A 27,392-nucleotide genomic window follows, 5' to 3' on the forward strand; every position below is an offset into this window, starting at 1 on the left:
AACTCATTCTTATTATCGTATCTCTCCTTATCCTCAAAATCTGAAGCTCACCAGCCAGGATGATCTTGAACTCTTGATGTCCTTACCTGATTCACTTGAGGGTGATAGTGTTCACTGTCTAATGCTACTGCAGTATGGCCATCCCATATTCTGTGATAATCATACTTTGTCTTTCCTCTCATTTAACATCATATTAATGTCTTTTGGATCCTCCTGAACATTTGTTCAGGTATTCTAATTTTTTTTTATGATGTCCATAGCTTCTGACTTCCTGTCCCTTAATTAGACTGTCTACCCTGCTTTAAGGTTGATAGAGCTTTTGCCTTTTATCTAGAGGATTTCCAACTTTGTGCTGATTTTTCTCGAGATGATTTACCTTCTTGTAGTCCTGAGAGGTTATGTTTGACTTCAGCTTGTGTTCTGAATTTTGCATATCAACTTTTAACCTCGTACCCATTATTCAATGATGTTGTTGTATAACCGAGTAGAGCTAATTCTCAGTTTGGTCTCTCAGTGACTCTACATTCTTCACTGTTCTTTCCAGTTCTCTATTTCACTGGGGGTGGAGTGGAGAGTTTGCCATCCAGTTAATACTGCCTCCAAAGTGAATTTCTTGTCATCTTTGTTCATGAATTAAGGTCCATTGTACAATATTAATTCTTCCAAGAAACTATATATCACAAAGATCCTTTCCAGTACTGAGTTTACTGTGGTTGAAAAACATCTTGCCACTTCAGTCCATCTTGAATAATATTGGGGTGCCTTATTTATGCACATCTGACTTACAAATGCTCTTAACTTATTTACTAATTGTATGATCTAAGAATGATTATACTAAAGTTGCATCAATGTTGCAGATCAAATACAGGATCTGTGTTTGTGTTATTTTAATACATATTTGTTAATTTTAAAAATCTGACATGCAAATGTTTCCTTGCATTTGTGAATGTCTATTTTATATGGCCATGTATTGTGTTCTTACTTGCATGTAAATTAACTCATGAGCGTACTGTACTCTAGAACAGAACATGTTCACAACCCAGATCCTACCTGTATTTGGCTTGTTCTAATTATATCTTCCTTTAAAAATCAAACTAATCTATATATAGCCATTTCATATTTCTGGATGACAACTTTTGGCTCTGTAGGCACCTGCCTTTATAAGACATGCAATTTGGCAAATGACCAAATGTACTTGGTTATGTCTTTTGAAATGCCTGACCACCATACTGAGTGTTGAGCTGTTTCAAGATGTTTCATATGGCATTTCTGTGGTATTTCTCTTTGCAACATTAATGCAATTTTGGTTTAATCATTCTTCGATTGTCCATCAATAAATCTTCCACTTTCATTCGGTTTTTGTACATGGTTGGTACCTTTTCAGCACTTAATCCACCTGACTATATTTCAACTCCCCATGCAGACAGAACTGTTTGGCACTGAGCACACTGTCAGATTTTTGAGCTGCACAAGTTTGTGTTTGCCCTTAGCTGTCAGTAAGTGTTAGTTATTGTCATAGAGTAAGGCTACCTTTTCTACAAATATAAAATTCTCCCTATGCTCGATGCACTGCTGTTCTCAAGAAAGTGTCTGTCCTACTTGCTCTTCGCTGGGAACATCGATTGTTGTATTTCATCAGATTAAACCTGAACCTTCATACATAGAGGCATTTCTGCGATGGACTTTAAACCAATTAAATGTTATCAGAAGCTTGGGTCCATCATAACCAGAAAGTTCAGTCCCACAATGATGTCTGTAACCTTTCACATCCCATGAAACTGCTAACATTCCTTTTCTATGGTTGCACAGCTCTATTCAGGTTCCTTAAAAGCTCTTGAAATAAAACAGACCAGTTTACGTATTCCATCCATTTGCATTTGAATCACTGCCGTTGTTGGAGTGGAAGGACACAGTGCTATTTAGAAGGGAGTTCCAGTGTAAGGTGTGACTTGGAGGAGAATTTGTTGGGTGTTCCCATGCATCTGCTGCCCTTGGACTTCTGAGTGGTGAAGTCTCAGTTCTAGAAGATTCAATCAAAAGAGCCTTGGTGTGTTGCTGCAATACATCTTGGAGATGGTGCACACTGCCTTTATACATTGGTGAAGAGAGTGAGAATTGTAGATGGTGGATGTGGTGCCAATCAAGCAGGCAGCTTTTGAATTTGTAGAAGTCATGCAGAGGGTGGTACGTGTATGGAATGAGCTGCCAGAGGAAGTGGTGGAGGCTGGTACAATTGCAACATTTAAAAGGCATTTGGATGGGTATATGAATAGGAAGGGTTTGGAGGAATATGGGCCGGGTGCTGGCAGGTGGGACTAGATTGGGTTGGGATACCTGGTTGGTATGGATGGGTTGGACTGAAAGGTCTGTTTCCGTGCTGTACATCTCTATGACTCTAAGTGCACACATCCAAGTAAGTGGAGAATATTCTGTCATGCTGCTGACTTGTGCTATGAAGATGGTGGACAGGCATCAGGGAGACTAAAGAATTCCTCACCTCAAAATTCCCAGCTGCTACAATGCACTTTTATCCACAGTGTTGCTAGTCAAGTTCAATTTCCGTTCAATGATAACCTACAGGATGTTGATAGTAAGGAGATTGTGAATAGTAATGTCATTGAACACCAAGGATTGGATGGTTAGATTTTCTTTTGTTGGTGATGGTCTTTGTGTAGCACTTGTGTAACACAAATATTACTTTCCACTCGGAATGTTGCACACAGACTGCTTCACTATCTGAAGAGTTGCAAGTAGTGCTGGACATTATGCGATCATCCATGGATGTTTCCACTTCTGATGCAGCAAAGGTCATTTATAAAGCTGCTGAAGATGGTTGAGTGTAAGATGCTACCCTAAGGAACTCCTATGATGAGGTACTAGGGCTGAGATGATTGATCTGCAGGAACTACAACCGTCTTTCTTTGTGCTAGGTCTGACTTCAACTAGTGGAAAATTATATCCCTGATTCCCATTGACTCTGGTTTTGTTAGGGGGTTCCTAGGTACCATCCTTGATCAAATGCCACTTTGATATCAAGGACAATCACTGTTACCTCACCTCTGGAGCTGAGCTCTTTTGTTCATGATTGGATCAAGACTGAAATGAGATCAGCTGCTGAGTGGTCCTGGCAAAATTCAAACAGAACATCAGAGTGCAGGTTATTTCATTGCAAGAGCTACTTAATAGCACTGTCAGTGCCCCTTCCATCACTTTGCTCATGATCAAGAGTAGATTAATAGGATGCTAATTAGCAACATTTGATTTGTGCTTTTTTTTATGCAGAGAATTACCTGCACAATTTCCAAATCATCAGGTACATGTCACTGTAACTGTTGCGCATCAGTTTGACTACCGGCATGGCTCATACTGCAGCACAAATCTTCTGTGCTATTACTGAAATGTTGTCAGATTCCACAGCTTTTACAATCTCCAGTGTCTTCAGTGAATCAAATTGGCTGAAGCTGGCATCTGTGATGATAGGAGCGTGAGAATGGCCATGATGAATTATCCACTCTGTAATTCTGGCTGCAGATTGATGCAACAACTTCAGCTTTGTCCTTTGCACTGATGTGTTAAGCTTCTCCAATGATTGAGGAAAGGGATTTTTGTGGAGCCTCCCCCTCCTGTTAAATTGTTTAATTATCCACCGCCATTCATGAGTAAATGTGGCAGGAGCTTAGATCTGATCAACTGGTTGTTGGATCACTTCGCCCTGTCTGTTGCATGCTGATTTCTACTGATTGTCATGCAGGCAATCCTGTGTTGTTGCTTCGCAGAGGTGGGAACATCTAATTTTTAAAATTACTTGGTGCTGTTCCCAGAATGCCCTCTTCCATTCTTCAGGTTTTATATGTTTGTTTCAATTATGCCTTTTCATGTTAATACATGTTCAGATTTAATACCAGTTTATGTAGGTAGTATTCAGTATTATTAACTTGAAAAATGAAAAACCTTGGCAAAACATTGTGTGCGACCCAACACCAATCTTCACCCCAAAACCCAGAAGAAAACAAACACCATAATTGCCTGAAAATGCACCATGGCTGTTAATAAATTCAAACTAAGCTTTAAGAAGAATGATGGAAATAAAAACATGTTATAAGTAAAGGTGAATATCACTTTGTCCAGCTGATAGTAGTCACTGATTCAGCAGTAACATTCTTGCTGCAGTGTCAAAAGCATTAGGTTTGGGTCCCTCACTTTAAAATCTGAATTTAAATCCAGATTGTAGTACTTATGTAAAGGATGGCTGCAGAATTTTTTATTCTTGGTTGCAGTCCAACTCAGGGAATACATGCTCATTATAGAAACCATGAGTCAGTAAGTGGGAAGCTTCTCAATACTCACCTGGCCAGTGACTCAAGAATCTCGTGACCCAGCAGATGAGCCAAACAGTCAATGTATCCATAGGCTCTCATAAAGATTGTCATAAAATAACAATTAGCTCATTAATTTCCTTTTAGTGAAGAAAGCCTGCAGTTTTTTTTCTCTATTTTTGACTGAGGTCAATGGCTAGTGGACAAAGAAATTGGGCATGGTGAAGCGGGTTGCCAATTCATGTGACTGGCAAAAATAATTTTCCTGCCTGCACATTTGTTTTTCAAATGAATTAGAAAGAACACACTTGATGCAGGATCTACAAGTGTGTCTCCATGGAAACAAGCCTGGTAAAATACAAAGACAGGGAAAGGATACTTGTTTCAGTTTAAAAATGATTCTAGCAAATATTTTTGCGGGGCAGTTATGAATGTGATACCTCTTCCATTTTTGGAGAGCCCGAGATGTGTTTTGTTCTGTTTCTCATTTTTAAAGATGATAGGCAAGAGTCTGAAGCAGTGGTCTATAAGTTTGGCCCTACAACACTTACTTTATGGGTACTAACTGGCCTAAGTCTCCAATACAGCACATAGCAGGCAGGCAGATATATGCAGCCAGAGATGTGATGTGGGGCATATCATGAAGGAAAGGCATTTGTATCTCATTTTTGTTCCTCATGACTAACCGTCAGCAATTGAAGCTGATGCTTTTGACCTGTTTCCTTTTCTGACACTCAGTGTCCAATCATTTCCCACACTCTGAGATCCCTTCTTTAGATTTCCTTTCTCTGAACCCCTGGCTTTACTTACTTGAGGGCTGATTCACTGCTTGCAGTCAATGTTGGCACCCTCTTTGCTGCCTGGCTTTTTGTTAGCTTCTTTGAAATTGAGGCCCAACATTGCAAGGCCTTTGATCTCACCATTAAAGTTTAGGTCATGTGCCTGGAGTCCTCTGTGAAAGCATTAATGCATGTTGCCAAATCGCTAGACTAGAGTTTCTTTGAGTATAACAATATGATCACTTCTACCTCTTCACTGAAAAAGTGAACGGAGGAATATCTATTCTTAGATTTGTTGCACTCACTCAAAACAATTAGCTGCAGTAAAAAAACCCTCTTTTTTTACTTTGTCTAACAATGTTGCTCAATCTTTAAACAATCAACAATTGAAGTGCATTCACCAGTGAACTTTATTACAACAGACAGAGCAGGAGGACACTCATTTCTCGAAGTTCCACTGCTACATAATTCTCAATATCAATTTCAAAGTCTTAAATCCTAATCTTGATATGGCCAATTGTATGCTTTCACTATCAGGTTTAGAATAAAAAGACCTATCAACCAAGTTGCTTTTGTACATACAGAATGATCATTGCTTCGTCCTTTGAGTATGTGAGTTTGGAAGATATGTTGAGGTTGTACAGGACATTGGTAAGGTCTCTTCTAGAATACTGTGACCAGTTATAGGAAGGACATTATTAGGCTGGGAGGGTTCAGAAGAGATTTACCAGGATATTGCTGGGTATGAAAGATTTGAGTTATAAAGAAAGGCTAGATAGGCTGAGATTTTTTCATTGGAGCACATAAGGTTGACAGGCGACCTTATAGAAGTTTGTAAAATAATGAAGGGTATATATAGGGTTAATGGTAGTTGTCTTTTCCCGAGGATGGGAAATTTCAACACCAGGAGCACATTTTTAAGGTGATAGGAGAGGTTTTTTTTACACAGGGTGGTTCGTGTGTGGAATTGAGGAAGTGGTGGATGTGAGTACAGTTACAACGTTTAAAAGACATTTGGATAAGCCCATGAATGGAAAAGGTTTGCAGCGATATAGGCTACGAGCAGACAGATGGAACTAGTTTAGTTTGAGATTTTTCGGCATGAACTGGTTGGACCAAAGGGTCTGTTTCCATGCTGTATGACTATGACTTTATAACTATGACTCTATAAGACAAAACCTATCCAATGAAGATACAGAATTGGTTAGCACACACATTTTGTAATTTGAATGTATAAATGTTTGCCCCTTTTAATAGGCAAAAAACACATGCAGATTCACACACTATTAGAGTTTTTAAAAATCTCTCTGCAGACTCTCATTTGAAAATAAAATCAGTTTCCAATTATGGGTGGTTATTTCTGTTGGTAACAAATATAAGGCATCAATGTTTCAAATCAGGTATTCTTGCATATGTTACCAAGTCACTAAACATGTACTGGTTTCTCGGTGCTCTCGGCAGACATATCCTGCCAGGAAATTCAATATTGACAAGTTCTTCCAGTCACAGTCTTCCAGAACAATCATGTTTTAATCTAAATTTTTCACAACAGTGCTTCAGAAATAGGTGATACAACTTGCAGCGTATTCCAAACTTGCAAACATTGTTTAAACCAAACAGCCATAAAACCTGATTGTAAAATAGGTGTTTTTTCCTGATGTGAGTTCAAGCAAAGAAGACCAGCAATTATCTAAAGTCACATGATTTCCGAGAAATTTTGTTAAAACAAAATTCCTGTGTATTTTCATTGACCTGTTTAAAAAAAATGATTCTAAGCACTACCTTGAAGTACTCCACGAACTATTAAATATAAAGTTAAAAATCACACATCACCAGGTTATAGTCCAACAATTTTATTTGAGGAGCAGCACTCTGGAAGCTAGTGCTTCCAATTAAACCTGTAGGACTATAACCTGGTGTTGTGTGATTTTTAACTTTGTCCACCCCAGTCCAACACCGGACCTCTATATCATACTAAATAGAAAGCAGCATCACAATACCTTTAAAACGAAACTTCCCAAAATATTGAATGATATCTATCACGTGGATTTTGCCTCATCTGAGGTTAATTGCATTGTATTGTCGGCCATAGAAGATCTGTGGTGACCTGAAACAGGGATGGCATTAAGTCAGATAAGTAACCAATCACATTCAAGAATTCCAAAAACCAGAAAATGAATGTCACAGGATATCCCTCACTTTTCAAATATTTTACAGAGCACAAACAAAAATTGTTACATATACAAGAAAATAGAAGCTGAATGATAATTAAGTTTTCTAACAGTTATTCTGACAATCAATGGATCATTTAATCATAAGAAAGGAATTTGACATGTCACGAATGTAGCATTTAGTTTCTCAGGGTCAATAAGATTTTCCATAAATAACAACGTCTAAGTATGCTGTTCAAAACTTCAGTTCCATCTCATTCAAATTGACATAACTTTTTCAAGGCTTTAAACAGTGGGATTAACTGCATAAAATGTACAGATTTGTGTTCAACATAATGAATTTCTGAGATTTGCATCTGTGAAGTGCTACCATGAGGTGTGAAGAATCGCTGACGTCAACTTCAGGATTTCTGGGTTTAAACATGCAAGTGAGGAGACCAGAAAGTACTGTCAGTTTCAGAAGTAATGATGGTGATGGCGACAATTTTACAGCTGTAAAATCCAGATTATTATCTCCCTAAACCTAGTGGATTTGTTTCACTTCAAACTCTGCACCACTGAATTAAGCACTAATGTAACATTTAAATTAATGAAGCATCAGGAGTTGAAATATTACATTGATATTAACCCCAAGCCACTATCTTAATTATCAAAGCATAACTTTCCACCATTTAAAAAAATGTATTGATGCTATTTTCCCTTTTTGCTCTTATCATTTTATGTCTTACTAAGCTTTCAATCACATCTCTGAACTGTTTTTATTCCTGTATATTATTTTTAAATTATACACTTCAGGCACAGTATAATTGTAGGTTGTTTCAATTCCATTTTCAAATGTTTTCTGCCTTTTAAAATAATTTAAGTTTTAAAAAGTTTTAACTTGCCTTGTTATTTCTACTGTACCTTTAGTAATGGAAGAATGTCAGCCAGGATTTTCAGAGATTTGTGAAGGTAGGAATGGAGCAGGTGAGCAGGTAGTTTCACAGCAAGCCGGTATGTTAGTTTACTGCCACTACCATTCTGTGACTAATTTTGGGGAACAATAGCTTGTGGACAAAATGGCAATTTGATTACAAGAAGCAGATTTTAAAAATTTAATCAATTTGTTCAGTTATGTTATGGCACACCCCTGAAGCAGGTGGGACTTGAGCTTGGACTTGCGTCACAAATCCCATTAAAGCTCTATGATCCTGCTGCGATGTGAACATTCAACCTTCTGATTTGGAGGAATACATGCTCCTGTCACAAATTATTTGCCAGCAGCAGAATGAGTTAAGAAAGTTGAGGCTAATGAGGGCCATTCACCAAAGGAACCTGAAATCTTTCAATCAGCCAATGCACCCGCTGCAGTTTTGGGAACACAAGTTTTCTGGAGGCATACCCCTAGCTGTAGACCAGGGATCAGTGCTCCAGAAAGATTTTGAGGCCTCTCTGTTCCAACCTATGCTCCCTCCCTCCAGCAATAGTGGTCAGACAGCTGAGACTTTTTTTCAGAAGTCTTGCAATTAGCTGAGAGGATGTATCAATGTGGCGATACCTCCCCTCTTATCTGTTTTGTCCCTCCAAGCTTGAGAGTCCCCTATTGGCCAATTGGTGTTCAATCAATAATAAAAACAAGAATGCTGGAGGAACTTTGGTCATTTGTTAAATCAATTTTGAGTGACTGCTCTCAGCAACTGGGGCTTAGGTCCAGACAACAGAAAATCCTACCTCTCATTTAAAAAAAAATTATCATGTGGTGAATGATAAGCTTTAGATACCATTTACTGGATTTTAGAGACTGATGTGGTAACTCCATATAGTATTTTAAACTGCTACAAAACTTGTCTTGTGCAGTTGAAGGTAAAATCTTCAGCAAGAAAATACCATTCTGCATGCTCACTCATTCCATGCTTGATGTGCAGTCTTTCAAAATGCCAATTTATTCATCTATTTATTGAGTCATTCATATCAAATGAAGTCATGCAAACCTCGCATGGCCTCAAAAGTTAAGCAAAACTACAGATTTGCAACCCTGTTATTCATTTGCAGATTATTGTTTTCCATGGATATTTCCCATAAACATGCTAATGTATCTTTTTCCTCTTACAATCAATCATTTTGGAAAGTTTAGAATAAGAGCAGACAATTTTTCCAGCCTCTTATTTCTATTTCCTACACATACAGAGTGAAAGTTCAGAGGCTGTGCACCTTAGGGAGAATGTATCTTCTGTGAGCACCTCTCTGTGCTCCAAATCAAAGGCCAGGAACTTCTGGGCCTGCCTGGAGCTCACTGGTCGTTGCATGATGGTACAGGAAACAATTTTAGAGGTGAGGGTGTAATATATTAACGAGTATTGATATTATTCTCTGCAGCAACATGCACGGATTCAGTACATTTTGTTTCTGCCCTGTGTCAGAGTTCAGGATATCTGCTTTGAACCGGAGAATAACATATAATAGGGAGGGAAAGATCCAGTGGCTGTGGTCCATGTCAATACCAATAACATTTGTAAAACTAGGAAAGAGGAATATAAGAAGTTAGGTACTAAATTGAAAAGCAAATCTCAATGGTAATATTCTCTGAATTACTACAAAGATCATATACAAATTGCCACAGGATTAATAAGATTGAAAAGTGAACGATTGGCTTAAAGACTAACGTGGGAGATGTGGGCTCTGGTTCAGAGACACTGGCATCAGTATTGGAGAAATGGGGTCAGTATTATTGGGATGGCTTGCACCTGAACTATGCGAGGAGTGGTATTCTTGCAAGCTGCATAATTGTGCAAGTAAAAAAGAGTGTGGAGAGTCAAGCTAGGTAAAATGTAACAACAAAGGGAACCAAGGCAGGAGAACTAAATCATCTTGAAAATGAAGTTTGGAGAATGACAGGAAGGGACAGAGAGATAAAACCAAACAACATACCATCAGTCAGGACTAGTTGCTACAAAGGTAACAAAAAACAAAAAGGCTCTGTATCTGAATTACATGTTCATACCAAAGTAAGTGAATTCAAAGTACACAAGAAGAGAATAAATATAATCTAATAGCCATTATGGAGTTGTGGCTGCATGATGGCAATGATCAGCTTCTGAATATTGAGTAGTTTATGGCATTCAAGAAGAAATCAGAAGCTATCTAAAGACAGAAGGGCAACACAGTTAGTCAGTGATGCTATTGGTGCCATAGAGATGGCTGAGATTCAGGGTATCAGATCGAAGAATTGCTTTTGGGTGGAGATAAGGATAAGGAGAGGAATGAGGTCACTGGCTCCTGAACAGTAATTACGATGTAGGAAAAAGTATACAAGGAAAAGATTGGATATTTGTGACGAGAGGTCAGAAATAATCATGTGTCACTTTGATCTGTGGATCAGTTGAAAAAATCAGATTGATAACAGTAATCTTGCTAAAGAGTTCAAAAAATGATTTTGAGCTAGTTTATTGGAACATGTTCTTGAATTGAGCAGGCAACAGGCTGTATTAGATTTGATGTTGTGTATTATAATAGGAATAATTAATAACTTCAGAGTAAAAGGACTTTTGTGTAACAGCAATCATAATATGAGAACTTAAAATCTGTTCTCCAATCTCCTTAGCTCCCAAAAAAGCAAATCCAGCTTCTCTAACCTAACTTAATCTCAAAAATAACATTCCATAGTACACAGTGGATGGAATATTCCCAAAAAATGAATGACATGGGCAATGGTGAGAAATTATGGGAAATACAATGAGAATGAAAAATATGATTCTTACCAAGAAAATAAAGCCCAGTTTTCCTCTTAAGGTTCCAATGTTCAAATGAGAATCTTGTTATTAATTGGCAAACATCTGATTCCTATGAATTGTGTCTCTTCTTACCTCGTTTATACGCAGTCGGAAAGTGTGACATTTGAAAAGCACAGCAGATCAGGCAGCATCCAAGGAGCAGGAGAACTGATGTTTTGGGCATAAGCCCTTCATTAGGAATGTCGTATTTATACGCAGTTTGCAATTCTCGTAGGTGCTGGTGAGAAACTGGATGGCTCTAATTCTGACTTGAATATCAGGGTAGTTACTTAGCAGGTGCAGTCTGTTAGTGGCTTCTCCAGTCCTCCATCTTCAGATCCATTCGACAACTTCTCATTGCAAGCATGCACCCTCGACCAGAACAAATAGTTACAGCACTTGTTATCCAACACTTTCATAAACAGCCATTTACAATTAAGAATCTGAATAGAAAATCATTACAAATCACGAATAAAATTTAAACCAAGACTAAAAGATGAAGAAAAGGTGTTTAATTTAATGTATAAATATATAAATTGGAAAGAAGTAGGTTGATCTTATGTCTGACAGTGGTCTTACCACTGACTCTTGGGGAACACCACTGTTTATCATTCTTCAATCTGAAAAAAAGAATTAGCTACAACCCTCTGTTTCTGTCCTTAAGCCAACTCTTTTATATAAGCTGATTAACCCTCCTGTTCTATGAACATCATACATTAATCAGCCTTTTGTATGTTACTTTGTCAAAATTCTTTCTTAAAAAATTCGTATAGATAATATCCATTGCATTCTCTTTGATCAAACTTTCCTGATACTTCAAATAAATTCAGATAGATTAATCTAGCACAACTTGCCTAAAAGTTTGTTGGTTCTCCATAATTAAAGTCTGCTGATAATTTTTCTTGAACATTTCTAAAACTTTTACCAATCTTGATAGTGAACTGACTGACCTGTACTCAGAAGAAGTGTCCTTGAACATTTTCTTAAATAGGGGTGCAGCATTTACCTTCCTCCAAAAGTCTCTGACACCTCCCCTTGGGTAGGGAAGATTGCAATACAGGAAACACTGCCATTTCCTTCAGCAAACTGTACACAAGTCAAGTGGATGAGGCCACTTATTCATCCTAAGCATAGTCAGCCTTTATTCTACATACTTCCTACCAATTTTCATACTCATTCTCCTTACCTCGACAAACTTTGCTTCTACTGATATTGAACATGAAACATTTGTGACAGGGTGGCTCAGTAGTTAGCACTGCTGTCTCACAGCACCAGGGACCCAGGTTGGATTCCAGTCTCGGGCGATTGTCTGTGTGGAATTTGCACATCTCCCCGTGTCTGCATGGGCTTCCTCTGGGTGCTCAGATTTCCTCCCACAGTCCAAAGATATGCAGGTCAGGAGAATTGGCCAAGTTAAATTGCCCTTAGTGTTCAGGGATATGTAGGTTAGGTGCATTAGTCAGAGTTAATGTTGGGGAATGGGTCTGGGTGGGAGGGTCTGGCTCTTTGGAGGGTCAGTGTGGACTCGTTGGGCTGAAAGGCTGGTTTTCACACTGTAGGGAATCTAATTTTTAAAAAATACATGTTACACTTCTGGTTGTTTGGTCTGCTACTTCAATACTAAGCTAAATCTACTGTTAATAATGAATACTCTTAACCAAATGTCCCCCACAACCACTTGGTCCAGCTGATTCTCTAGCAGCAGATCCAGTAATGTCCTTTTCTAGTTGGCTGGAGAATCCACTGATCAAGGAACTTTTCCTGAACACACTTAAGAAACTCCTCACTCTCCTTACACTTTAATGTAACAGCACACCAATTGATATTTAAATAATTAAAGTAGCCACTCTATTATCATTGCACATCTGTGATTTCCCTATAGTTTGTTCCTCTACTTTTGGGGGACTATAGAACCTCCTATGTTTGCTTCATAACAGGCAACTGTAAAGATGAAAGATGTTTCAGATTAATGTTTCAGATTAAATCTTTTGTTGAAATCAAAATTTAGATAAAAGATTGGAGCCAAGATGTGGGCATGTTTGTTTGCTATAATACTGATGCTGATGATTCTGTTGAGGGCTGGATTTTGTTAGGCCAGACATAGCTCCAAAAATGGACCAGAAAGACAGGACAGTCTTACCATAGTCATTTGAAGGAACCTGAGTTGGGTATTAGGCCCATTGTGCATCCAGTGAGCTTTCATCGTGGCTCCCATCCCTTTAAGTAGGGAGAATCTGCCTTCACCACCTTCTGGCCAATCTCAGTCTCATTAGCTCCTGGACTGCTGAAAATGCACAATTTTGGGTCACTGTGGTTAATGATGAGGAGTGACACTGCTAGAGAGTGCAGGTTATGTTTGCCACAGAAGTGGCTATTGCTTCTGGGAGGCCATTCCTTGGATTAGAGAGTTTCTGATTAGAAAAGCCCTATCGGAAGGCCTTACTGGTTCACTAGGTGGTATCCCCAAGAAGCAAAAGGCTTATAGTCCACAGCTAGCAGCAGCAAGAAAAAACTCTTTGATGGTAGAACTGGCATCTGGGCAGGAGGGCTGATCTCTGCTTTCATCACTTCTGGCAGAATGCCATGTTAACAAGAACTCTCATAACTCTACCATTTCTCAGTCGTTTTCAGCCCAGATCTGCTTCCCATTATACTCTTGCAAACCCCATAAAACTCAGTGCTTTATTTCCAGAATTTTTGGACTAATTTTGCACTATTGAGAAACAGGACTCACAGATGCAGGGCTAAATCTTATGTCTTTTTGGCTCATTGTGAGTTATGTCAAGATTTTTGGAAGGATTCTTGCTGTGATTTTAATGCACCATCTTCCTGTCATGCTTCCTTTTCTGTCCTAGGTCTGTGGTAGTGATACAATGGAGCCCAGTGCAAGCTGGGGAAACTGTACTTCATTTAAGCACTTTAGTCTGAACTGTAGGTGGTTAGGGGTCAGTTAGTTCAGTTGTTTGGATGACTGGATTGCAATGCAGGCAGGCACAAACTCTCCTTCTCAACCTTCTCCTTGCCTGAGACATGGTGACTCTTAGATTAAACCATCACCGGCCACCTCACTCTAATGAGAGGTAAGACCACAATGACTTTACCTTTAGAGTCTTGGCTGGGTAGCCTTGCAGTCTGGAAGAGGCTTGTTGGGAAGAAACAAGGAGTGACATCACAAGGAAACTGTGGTAGTCTTGTCCTACTGCATAGTTAGAGGCTCGAAGGGAGAGGGCTGATTGGTAAGCAGTAAGTAAATCAGAAATATTTATAACTTATCTGCTTACAGTTTGTGAAGTCTTTTTGATTTCTTAGTTTTGCTTGAGCAAAGCTGACATAGTTTCTGCTATTAACACTTAATTTGGATCTAACTCACTTTTCAACAACTGTCACCATTTACTTGGGGCTTTTGTTATGTTGCAACTGTGATCTCGAATCTCCACCATCCTCTAACATTCCCCTGGTCATCCCTTCAGTTCTACACTCCCATGTTTCTTTACAGCACAAGGCATTTTGTTACCTCTGATCTCAATTCCAAAGAGGTCATATTGATTATGAAACATTAAATCTCCTTCTTTCTTCAAACTTCTGGTACACCTGAATTTCTCCAGTGCTTTTTATCTTTATTTCAGATTTCCAGCATCCGCAGGTGTTTTGTTTTTGCTTGTGTTCTTTTCTGTATAGAGTATTAACAGGTGATCAAATTGAAGTGTTTAAGATGACCAAAAAGAATTAGCAGAACAGATGGAATAAACTATTTCCTTCTGATTGGGAAATCCAAGCTCACAAACTTTAAAATTAGAGCTAGAAGTGATATTAGGAAAAACATTTGTTCTCACAAAGATTAGTATTAATATGGAACCACATCACTTCACTATTTAAAACAACATTCACTTCTAGTTTAAATAAAAGTTAAAAATCAAGATTACAAATGTATTAGATTGGATTTAAAGTTTTGACTATATACAATGATAAGCATTGATGCTTTCCACCTTCAGTAGTCCATTCCTTGCCACCCCAATCATTCTTTATCATCATACAAGCAATGTTCATTTAGAACAGTACCAGATGAATGCAACAACATGAAAATTGCCTCCTGGACATTCCACTACCTTCAAGAAATGATGGAAAATGCTGAGAGGAAATGTCTCAATACTTGTGTTTACATTTTGTCAGAAATGTGTTAACATTTTAATCATACTTTTTTAAAAAATACATTCACTAGTATCTATTTCTGTGTCATTGCAGTGCAGTGTCTGGAGATGACAACAAAGAGAAAACTTATTGGCCGCCTGGTGCCCTGCCGATGTTTCCGGGGTGAAGAAGAGGTCATCTCAGTATTGGATTATTCCCACTGCAGCCTTCAACATGTACCAAAGGAGATTTTCAATTTTGAACGATCTTTGGAAGAGCTCTACTTAGATGCTAATCAAATAGAGGAGCTTCCCAAGGTAGGAAGAGACAAAACTACGAAGTGTACGTAGTTGAGGTTTCACAATTTAATACTTCCTTTTAAAGTAATTCATAAGACAATGGGATGTTGCAATGAATGAACGATTGACATCTCATCTTGGAGATCTGAAATGAAATCCAGCTTGTATTTATGATATGGTTGATTCCCACCTCTGCAGGCTGTAAAGGGCCATTTATGAAAATACTATGAGTAATCTAACCCAACCTCCAAGTGTTTATCTGTGACTAGAGGGTAACACAGGAACTGGTATTTTAATTGGAACTTTACCTTTAAAGTTTAGGGTTTTTTTTGTAAGAATACCCCATGAGAGGTCTTTTAATTTGTTAATTTGTTTCTCATTTGTACAAAACAGCATAAAGGAATACAGGAGACTTACTTATGGGTCTGCTCTGAACTAACCAAAGTGGATATTAACAGACCCAGGCAGTGTGCCATTGAGGAGGTCCTCTTATTGACAGTCTACTCTTCTTCTGTGATTGCATTCATGCCCATGTTTCCTTGGATAGGTTGCCCAGAATGTTCACTAGTGTATTTGAAGTCTTCTGCATGAAGTGGGGAAAGAGTGCATCATCAGCCCTGGGGGTTATGTTTTAAGAATTTTGTGTAAGCTCTTTTTCCATGAAAATGTCCCTTTAAGGGACGATTCTTAAGTAAATATTTTAAGTTGATCATTTAATTGGCTTTTGACATTGGCATATATTTGAAAGTTAGAAGGTATATACTTATAATGTTTCACTTTGTTAATAAAGCTAAAAAATAAGATTGATTTCTCCTCTTTCACCAAATGATGGTAAGAAGTTTAGCATTAAAGAGACTGATTCTTTTTCAGATTCTTCTTTGCCCCAACAAGAACCAATACATTTGAAATGTACAATATGTGCAACTGCGGCTACGATATGCCTCAAATGTAGAAACATACAAAATAGGAGCAGGAATCAGCCCTTCTGTTCTTTTGAGACTGCTCCATCATTCATTATGACCAAGGTTAATCATCCAACTCAACAGCCCGTTCCGGCTATTCCCCTACATTCTTTGATCTGTTAACTGTGAAATGCTATATTCAACTCCTTCTTAAAATCTTTGGTCACTACTGCTTTCTGTGGTCATGAATCCACAGGGTTACCACTCTCTGGGTGAAGCAATTTATCTTTATTTCAGTCATAAATGTTCTACTCAATATCCTTAGACCTACCCCTGGTTGGACTCCCCCACTATTTTAGACTTGATTACTTTACAGTGTGAAAACAGGCCCTTCGGCCCAACAAGTCCACACCGACCCCCCAAAGAGCAACCCACCCAGACCCATTCCTCTACATTTACCCCTTCACCTAATACTACGGGCAATTTTAGCATGGCCAATTCACCTAACCTGCACATTTTTAGACTGTGGGAGGAAACCGGAGCACCCGGAGGAAACCCACACAGACACGGGGAGAATGTGCAAACTCCACACAGATAGTTGCCTGAGGCTGGAATTGAACCCAGGTCTCTGTGAAGCAGCAGTGCTAATCACTGTGCCACTGTGCCGCCCTTGAGAAGATCCTAAATGCATCAACCCAGTCTCATCTTGTTAGAATTGTATAGGTTTCTATGAGATCTCTCCTCATTCATCTGAACTCCAGTGAATATAATCCGGTGAGTGTGTGGTGCTCGAAAAGCACAGCAGGTTAGGCAGCATCCGAGGAGCAGGAAAATCGATGTTTCAGGCAAAAGCCTTTCATCAGGAATTCTTTGGAATGTCAATTTTCTTGCTCCTCGGGTACTACCTGACCTGTGCTTTTCCAGCACTGCAACTTCGATGCTAATCTCCAGCATCTGCAGTCCTCACTTTTGCCTAATATAATCCTGATTGATTCAACTATATATCAGTCCCATCATCCTAGATCAGTCTGGTAAATGTTGTCTGCACTTAGTCTATAGCAGAAACATCCTTCCTCAAATAAGGACCCCAAGATTTTACAAACTATTCCACTCATCCCAACCCTATAAATCTGCAGCAAGACATCCCTGCTCCTATTCTCAAATTTTCTTGCTCAGGAGGACAGCATATCATTTACCATCTTTACCACCTGCTACACCTGCAGGTTTCCCTTAAGTGACTGATCTACAAAGATACCCAGGTCTGATTGCACAATCCCCTCTCTCAAGTTATATCACTTAGATAATAATTTGACTTCCTGTTTTTGCTAGATTTTTCCATGTTGTACTGTACCTGACGTGTATTTGCCCACTTTCATCTTGTCCAAAACACACTGAAGTGCATCTGTCTTTTCCTCACAGTTCATCTTCCAGCTTATTAACATTAACATTGCCTAATCATAGTACTGACATAGCCTCAAACCACAGCAGGGCCTAGCACTGGCAAAACAGTAGTACACATTGCCAAATGGTATTCAAAACTGGAAAACAGAAGGGATTCAATGCAGAATAAAAATAAGATAAATGTGTAGCCACATGAAGGGGATGGATTTTGCTAAGAGAAGTTTTAAAATCAACCTAGAGGTGTCAGTTGACTTACTACTTGTCAAGATTAAAAACAGTGAGACAGTGATAACCAAATCCAATGGGATGCTGATTTGTGTTGCTAAATCAGATAAATTTAAATGTAAGATCATGCTGATGCTTTACAATGCCTTTGCATTGGATGTTCTCAATCACCCCGACATAAGAGAGTCACGTAGGTTTTAGAAGTAGTACAAAGGAGAAGTCAATTTCCATTTCATCAAAAGAAATGAAGAAGCAATTTGGTCAATTTCAGAAATACAGTTGCCGGCTCCAATCGGAGTGATCTACTCTAATCTAGTTTCCATACACTTTCCATGAATTCTTTTATATTTTTAATGTACATGTACATAATCAGGTTTGTTTCCAAATGGTGTTTTCATTTTTGATCAAAACTTTCCAGCTGTGATCAAGTACAGGCTCGAAGCCCCTGTTGGGCATAACAGGGCCATGGAGGGAATTTTAATTATAACTTTCAATTAAAAGGCTACTGCTGGGTTACCTCTCTGAATTTCTTGCCCTCTTAGAGAGTTGGCATCTCACTGATAGAGGCAGTCATTGTTAAGACTTGAGAGAGAAAGACAAGTCTCTTTAGGTTGAGATTCCTTGAAGGGCCAGCTGTAAAAGAAATTACCATCATTACCTGGTTTAGCCTATATGTGACTCCAGACTCACAGCGATAATCTTAACTGCCCTCTGGGCAAAAATGCTGGCCTAGGCAGTGACACCCACATCCCATGAATAAATAAAATAAACGGCCTCAATATTATTTTCTCTTCACAGCTTTTATCTAGCGCTAAATTGTAGGGCTGGTCATTATGTGCCCTCACCAGCTGTGTTTTTTGGGCATGGGTGCATGTAAAATTATTTGGGTGGCTAGTTCACCCCATCATATGGATAGTGGGCAAGTTCCAAAATCAGCAGCTCATCACCAGATCTGCATAAATAACTCAAGATCAGTTGAGCTTTTTTAGAAACTTATTAAAGGAGGCATCTTGCGAAAAGTTAGTACTTCCTTCTCATCCACCTATACTGCAAAACCCACTTCCCAAGCACCTCCCCTTCTTGCCCAAGTAGGGCAAATGCATCCTTTTCCAATATTCTTTCTAACTTTACTCCAGGATCCATACAGCTCACTTCATTGGCTTTCCTTCAGTCCAAGCAGTATCTGAGCTGCTGCTGAGCTGTAGTGCTGCTGGGACTGATAGTAGCCTACCATATTGGCCCACAGCTAGCAGAAGTCCAATGTTCCAGCACTAGACCATCCGCAGTATATTGGCTGCAGGGTGGTTTTCTTTCTGACCTGTCAAATCATGTGGACTTTTCCTTCCAGGGGAGTTAGCATTCTGCCTACCACCACCTCCCCGTTGGGTGCATGCGCACACACCCTGTAATTTACTGTCCATGGTGTTTGTTTCAATCTGTGTTGCGATCAACATCTTCATGATCCTTTGTTTCTTCTGATTTCTGTACTAAATCTCTTACGTTTAATATCCATATTCCAACATTCTTAAAAACCATTGGAAACAGTTCATTTAGGATGGAATAAAAATATCTTTTTTAAAGAAAATATGATAGTTAGCTGAAATGGGACACCAGCAGAAGTGACTGAGGCCAGGACACTAATCTATTTTTTTTAAAGTGTAAGTAAATGCTATAATTAGGGAGTTGTCTGTTTGGTATTCTGGGAGAATGCGGTCAGATGTAGGTCTTGTTAGGGGCAGGGTTTCTTAGGCGACATTTCTCCCTCAACCAACCTCACAACACTAACTCTGTTTTTCTTTCCACAGATGTAGTCAGACCTGCTGAGTTTATCCAGCACTTTGTTTTTTTTTCAGATCTCCAGTATCTGCAGTACTTTGCATTTGTCATAGAACACTGATTATTTGCAGTTATTAAAATGTGGACCTTGCAATCAGTATGCAAAATTGGTGTCATTTATAAATCACATGATCATAGTTACATTATTTCAAAGTAGGTATTATGAGTATTCACTTAGATATACAATCAAATGATAAATTCAAGCTTATACTATGTATCTCCCTTCATTAATTCTTCTTTATTCACAAGATTTCTCATTCCATTTTAAATAAGATGTGACATGATGCCTTAAAAGAATGTTATACTAATATTATGTCTGATATTGCAACATCAAACAAGCTGCTCTCTAGGTTTTATTTCTATACTTAAAACAGTAGAAGTAGAAGAACACATGATTGATTAATCTTCATCTCTCATGTAGCGCATAAGGAATGAAAACAATACCACTGAATTATGCGATAGTCTCACTTTAAAATTACAATCAAGATGATTCACATGTCATGAAGTCCAGTGATGATGGAATGTTTCTTTATAGAGCAGAGGAAGGGAAACATTTGCCTTCTAATTTGATTCTCAATATTACAGCAATTGTTCAACTGCCAAGCTCTCCGTAAACTAAGTGTTCCAGACAATGATCTTTCTAATCTGCCCACCACCATTGCCAGCCTGGTGAATCTAAGGGAACTAGACATCAGCAAAAATGGTAAGCATAAAACATGCCTGCTTTTATTATTAAACATTGAATTGGCGTGGCTTTTAGCTTTCTACTTGTTTAACTGCACGTATTTCCTGTTTTGAGAGATGGATCAATTTTTTCTTTAAATTTTCATCTGCTGTTTTATTTTACCAAACTGGCCAATCTTAATGTTAAAAAAAGCAAAGAATATCTTAAGTGGCCGACTATAGAAGCATTCAGAACTGAACCAATCCTATGCTGATCTGATATCCACATTCATTATTGCACTTTCAGAACTCTAGTAGAAAGTAAATGAGGCCAATACATTGCAACGGTTCTCCAACTGGCCTCATTAGACCTGCGCATCGTGTACAGCATTAGGATTGTGCCATAATTCAAGTATTATCCAATTTTAAAATTTCTGTCCAGTACAATGGGAACTATCTGTCTCTTTTTGTAGACTTTTTCTATCTATTGATTGTGTTCATGCGAATTCTTACTTCTGAGTGTTTTCTCTTCATCTTGCCCTTAAGGCATTGAGTTCTGTTTTTGGGGCACCCTCAGTGCTTTACCTCAGTTTCCATTCATTATGTATCACCCTATCTACCAATTGTCAGCACAACTTATTTAATGCCAAATGCATTAAGACTGTGTCTAATTCTGTACTGCTTGCACACGTGTATTTTCAGAAGGAATCTCCAGATAGAAATGTACTGAAATGCCTCTTACTATCCTTGTCCTTACTGCAATTGCACTGCTCTTCATGTATCCTGAAGATTATTAGTTCTCTCAGCTTAGACTATTATTTGAATCTGAAAATCTCAGATTTAGGTGGCTCAGTCACACATTGTCATTAAAAACAAAGAAAAAGGGAACTTCTGCCTTTTTAAAAAGTGGACAGTCACAACATGTTCAAACAAAATATTACTTGGATTTGGCTGCCAATGGTGAATATTCAGTGATTCAAAACAAAGAATAACCATTCAAAAGATGCTAATATTTGCAGAATTCCTACTTTCACCAATTAAGGTTATATCTAACAAAATCAGAAATTGATGGGAAAACCCAGCGGGTTTGGCAGCATCTGCAGAGAGAAAGCAGAGTTAATGTTTCAGTTCCACAGACACTTCTTCAGGATAGTTCTGAGCCTGTTCTGAAGAAGGATCATTAGACCCGAAATATTAACTGCTGTCTCTCCACAGATGCTGCCAGACCTGCTGAGTTTTCCCAGCAATTCCTGTCTTTGCTTTTGATTTCCAATATCTGCAGCTCTTTGGTTTTCTTAATTAAGGTTATATTTAGCCTGCATATACATGGTTTATTAAACCAAAACAATTTATTTATTCTATGTTGTAAGAAATTGTTATTTTTATCTTTGGCTCGGAATCTGAAGACTCACCATGCTTTCCAATAAGAAGATAACATTTTGGTCTCTTAAATAATGTACATCTGCATTCCACTGTCTCTGAGTATGAGGAATCTATTCAGCTCTGGAGGTCAAACCTATTTTAAAGAACTGGACGAGACAGTTAATATCGAGACAGTTTCAATATTGCATTATTGTAATCATTTCTGAATATCCACATTAGCATCGAAGAATGTGGTTCTGGAAAAGCACAGCATCTGAAGAGCAGGAGAGTCGATGTTTTGGGCATAAGGCCTTCATGAGGAATGAGACTTGTGGGCCAAGGGGTTGAGAGATAAATGGGAGGGAATTGGGGCTGGGGAGAAGGTAGCTGGGAATGTGATAGGTAGATGAAGCATGGGATTAAAGTGATAAGTCAGAGAGGAGGGTGGAGCAGATGGGGGAAGGAAGATGGACAGGTAGGACCGTTCAAGAGGGCAGTGCTGAGTTAGGAGGTTGGGACTGGGATAAAGTGAGGTCAGGAGAAATGGGGAAACTGGTGAAATCCACATTGATCCCGTGTAGTTGGAGGGTCCCAAGATGGAAGATGAGGCATTCTTCCTCCAGATGGGGTGTTTGGATTTGGCGATGGTGGAGGCCCAGGACCTGCATGTCCTTGGCAGAGTGGGAGGGGGAGTTAAAGTGTTCAGCCATGGGGTGGTGAGTTTGGTTGGTGTGGGTGTCCCAGAGAAGTTCTCTGAAATGATCCGCAAGTTGGTGTCCTGTCTCTCCAATGTAGAGGAGACCACATTGGGTGCAACAGATGCAGTAGATGGTGTGTGTGGAAGTACCGTTAAATTTCTGTCTGATGTGGAAATATCCTATGGGGCTTTTGACGGAGGTGAGGGGGGAGGTAGGGCCACAGGTTTTGCACTTCTTGCAATGACAGGGGAAGGTGCCAGGAAGGGATGGTGGGTTGATGGGGGCATGGACCTGATAAGGGAGTTGTGAAGGGAATGGTCTCTCTGAAATGCAGATGGGGTGGGGAGGGAAATATATCTCTGGTGGGGTCTGTTTGTAGGTGGCGGAAATGGCGGAGGATGATGTGGTGTATCTGGAGGCTGGTCGGGTGGAAGGTGAGATTCTGTCCTTGTTGCAGTTGGAGGGGTGGGGTTCAAGGGCAGAGGTGCAGAAATGGAGGAGATGTGCTGGAGGACATCGTTGACCACATGGGAGGGGAAATTGAGGTTTTTGAATTAGGAGGCCATCTGGGATGTTCTTCAGTGGAATTAGTCCTCCTGGGAGCAGATGAGGTAGAGGTGGAGGAATTGGGAATAAGGGATAGCATTTTTACAGGACGGAGTGGTGGGAGGATATGTAGTCCAGGTTGCTGTGGGAGTTGGTGGGTTTATAGTGGATGTCAGTGTTGAGTTGGTCACCGGAAATGGAGATGGAAAGGTCCAGGAAGGGGAAGGAGGTGTCTTAGATAGTCAAGGTGAACTGGAGGTCAGGATGGAAGGTATTTGTGAAGTTGATGAACTGTGCTGTGGGAGTCGGACCTAGATCAGCATCAAGCACTTGCAAAAATGCTAGTCCTCATAACGCCTGTTAAATCACAAAGTGACATGTTGGAAGCCTTTTAAACTGTAATTTATCAAGAATAAAATAATAAGCAAACATTGGTTCTGCTAAATTAAATGGAAGCAGCATGTTTAATGTAACCCCACCTCTAAAAGTAATCACACACTCCAATGGATCACTGAATTAAGGTATCACATTATTTTGACTGATTTATACAGAATAAAAGGTCTTTGGTTTGACCCTTGTACTGAGTTTGACTGGTTAGCTGTGGTACAGTAGGGGAATCTAATGTTAGCTGAAGTGTTCCCTGGGAAGGTCAGGGAGAAATTCAGTTTGTTACTGCTGCTGATCACTAACCTTCAGCCTATGCTCGAATATATGTGTGCAGATGAGTAGAATTGGATTGAGCTGTGATGAGATGTTTGCAAATACTACTAAGTAGGTCCAGACATGAAAAGCATTGTACATCATTCAAGTACTGAAAGCTGCTAGAGGAGAAGGGATGAGAAGAAGTAACATAAAACATGTTGCCATGACGCCTTTAAATTTATTCTTAATGGGAGGACTAATAGTGTGACTAAGTCTATGTTTTGTGTTTGAAAAAATATTGAAAAAATGAAATTGTTGAAACACAATTATACCTTTCTTTAAATTAATATTGTTTTCAGATTCTGATATTTTTCTTTTTTTTTGGCAGGTATTCAAGATTTCCCAGAAAATATTAAGTGCTGTAAATACTTATCCGTTATTGAAGCCAGCGTTAATCCCATTTCCAAGTGAGTTAGTAAAGAATCAGTTCCTTGTGTGATGTTATTTTGTCATCACTCAATACCTTTTCATGTCTCCACCTTACAGGAAGTTTCGACAAAAGATTGTATTGATGTGAGGCTATGGAATATTCAAGAATAGCTTTTAGAATATTAAATAAAAGTGATGAGGTATTTAAATATTATCGACACTATCTTTAATGACCAATAAAACTGTGGACCTGTTCAATAGTGCTTTAAAATTGAAGACAACTTACTAACCTGGAAAGTGACTGAATAGCTGATAACTGATACTACAGATAGGTATTCTAATATACAGGGTTTGATTAATGGCTTCCCATAGGAGTCTCAGCTAGTCATTATATTAATGACAAAAGATGTGATACAACGTTACTTATCAAAGTTTGGCAATGACATTGTAAGCAATTTAGATGGAAGCACAAAATTAGTGATTAATCAGCTGAATGAATGGGAGAAATAGAAGTCAATGTAGGCAAATTTGAGCCAATTCAGTTTAGACTTCAAAAATGTTTGACCAATCTATTTTAAATCAGGCTTATCCAGCCTTTTCAAATGGGAGTTACAGGTCTCCCATTTTTTTCATTGTTCCCATTGTTTTCTCAGTTACCAAGGAGTGGTAAACATATTTCATAAAGATAAGTTGTGGCAGAATAGTAATATGAATTTAAAAATGATTCCAAACCAATAAATTGATTATTTACATAAGAGCAATTGATCAAAATTACAATTTAAAAGTGCCAAGCAGAGCTGTCTAACAAAAGCTTATTTTGCCTTTTCAGTTCAGAAGCACAGCTAGAAGGAAACAGATTAGGTTTTAGTAATACTGACCTTGCTTTTACCTCTGGTAGCAAGATACTCTCAGCAGAGTTCAGGGTCAGAAGCAGATAGCCTTTCAATCTGGGTTTTTCTTCTCTGCCAGCCTGCTCCCTGGGTAGATATTTGCAGCAAGGAACAGCAGGAGGATGGAAAAGGTGGGTGTGTCTGGCTCATTCAGTTTCAGTGTTCACACATACTCCCACTTTCACACACTCACTGTTCGCCCACACATGCACACACGCCCACACTGCCTGTCTCCTTTTCACAAGTATACCCCACCCTCAATAATTCCACCACCACAGACATACTCACAACCCCCCCTCACTCATTCACTGTCCCCTCCCACAAACACACATACCCCTCATTACATTCCTTGCCACACACAAAATCCTTCATGTATACACAAACTCTTTTTGACACATTCACTCTCTCCCATTGTTTCACTTTTGCCCATTCTCTCTGTCTCTGTCCCCCTCACCCTCTCCCTCAAAATGGGTGGGATCTTACAGGAGTGATTTGTGACAGAATTACTAGGCAAGTTGGAAAAGTTGATCTCAACATTGGAAGCAAGTTTCCCTTTAGTCAGTGGTTGTTACTACTTAAGAAGGATTATTGCTTGTTAAGTGCCTAGTTACCAGCCGACCTCACCATATTAGTATTCAGTCTCCTATCCTACCAAACAAGCGAGACATTAAAAAAACTCAAAATAGAAATCAGAGCAGATGCTTGGTGAATTCAGATTGCCTCTTGCTTCCAATGGCCTGCTTTTGGAAAATAGCCACCAAAGTCTCTCAGACAGGTTTCATGGACTCCAGCCATGATTGTCATAGTTGTTAGTGGGACAACAGCTAATTTAGAGTTATAGAGTCATAGAGATGTACAGCATGGAAACAGACCCTTCAGTCTAACTTGTCCAAGCCAACCAGATAGCCTATCCTAATCTAGTCACATTGCCAGCACTTGGCCCACGAAACCCTTCCTATTCATACACCCATCCAGATAGCTTTTAAATGCTGTAATTGTACCAGGCACCACCACTTCTTCTGGCAGCTAATTCCATAGATGCACATCCCTCTGTGCGAAAAGGTTGTCCCTTAGGTCTCTTTTAAATTTTTCCCCTCTCATCCTAAACTTATGCCCTTTAGTTCTGGACTCCCCAACCTTAGGGAAAAGACCTTGTCCGACGCTCCAGGGAAAACACCCCCAGCCTATTCAGTTTCTCCCTTTAGCTTATATCCTCCAATCCTGACAACATCCTTGTAAATCTTTTTTGAACTCTTGCAAGTTTCACAACATCCTTCCGATAGGAGGAAGACCAGAATTGCACACAATATTCCAAAAGTGGCCTAACCAATGTCCTGTACAGTCACAACATGACCTCCCAATTCCTTTACTCAATGCTCTGACCGATAAAGGAAAGCATAGGAAATGCCTTCTTCACTATCCTATCTACCTGCAACTCCACTTTCAAGGAACTAAACCTGCACTCCAAGTTCCCTTTGTTCAGCAACACTCCCAATACCTTACCATTAAGTGGATAGGTCCTGGTCTGATTTTCTTTCCCAAGATGCAGCACCTCACATTTATCTAAACTGAACTTCATCTGCCACCCCTCAGCCATTTGACCCATCTGACCAAAATCCCATTGTACTCTGTGGTAACCTTCTTCACTGTCCGCTACACCTCCAATTTTGGTGTCACCTGCAAACTTACTAACTATACCTCTCAATTTCTTTAGTCATCCAGCATTCTCTATACCTACCAGCCTTTTCTTTCATCCTGACAGGAATATACTTTTTCTGGATTCTTGTTATCTCATTTCTGAAGGCTCCCCATTTTCCAGCTGTCCCTTTACCTGCAAACATATGCCCCTCATCAGCTTTCGAAAGCTCTTGCCTAATGCCGTCAAAATTGGCCGTTCTCCAATTTAGAACTTCAACTTTTAGATCTGGTCTATCCTTTTCCATCATTATTTTAAATCTAATAGAATTATGGTTGCTGGCCCCAAAGTGCTCCCCCACTAACACTTCAGTTACCTCCCCTGCCTTATTTCCCAAGAGTAGGTCAAGTTTTGCACCTTCTCTAGTAGGTACATCCACGTACTGAATCAGAAAATTGTCTTGTATGCACTTAACAAATTCCTCTCCATCTAAACCTTTAACACTATGGCGGTCCCAGTCTATGTTTGGAAAGTTAAACTCACCTACCATAACCACCGTATTAGTCTTACAGATAGCTGATATCTCCTTAGAAGTATGTTTCCCAATTTCCCTTTGACTATTAAGGAGTCTATAATACAATCTCAATAAGGTGATCATCTCTTCCTTATTTCTCAGTTCCACCCAAATAACTTCCCTGGTTGTATTTCTGCGAATATCCT

General features: G+C 39.2%; 1 protein-coding gene across 18 annotated transcripts in view; it reads left to right on the forward strand.

Annotated features, from left to right (window-relative positions):
* lrrc7 (leucine rich repeat containing 7) overlaps positions 1-27,392 on the forward strand; it is a 617,417-nt gene that overhangs the window by 249,840 nt on the left and 340,185 nt on the right. For 13 of the 18 annotated variants that reach the window (XM_072574143.1, XM_072574142.1, XM_072574141.1 and 10 more), the window contains 3 exons: positions 15,258-15,460; positions 20,392-20,509; positions 24,106-24,184. In XM_072574143.1, the coding sequence (XP_072430244.1) occupies positions 15,272-15,460; positions 20,392-20,509; positions 24,106-24,184 (386 nt within the window). In that variant the 5' untranslated portion in view covers positions 15,258-15,271. Of the gene's footprint in view, positions 1-9,540; positions 9,577-15,257; positions 15,461-20,391; positions 20,510-24,105; positions 24,185-27,392 lie in introns of those variants that run through there. The other 5 variants (XM_072574147.1, XM_072574158.1, XM_072574156.1 and 2 more) reach the window with 1 other exon arrangement.

Source organism: Chiloscyllium punctatum, chromosome 7, assembly GCF_047496795.1.
Source record: "Chiloscyllium punctatum isolate Juve2018m chromosome 7, sChiPun1.3, whole genome shotgun sequence".
NCBI lineage: Eukaryota > Metazoa > Chordata > Chondrichthyes > Orectolobiformes > Hemiscylliidae > Chiloscyllium > Chiloscyllium punctatum.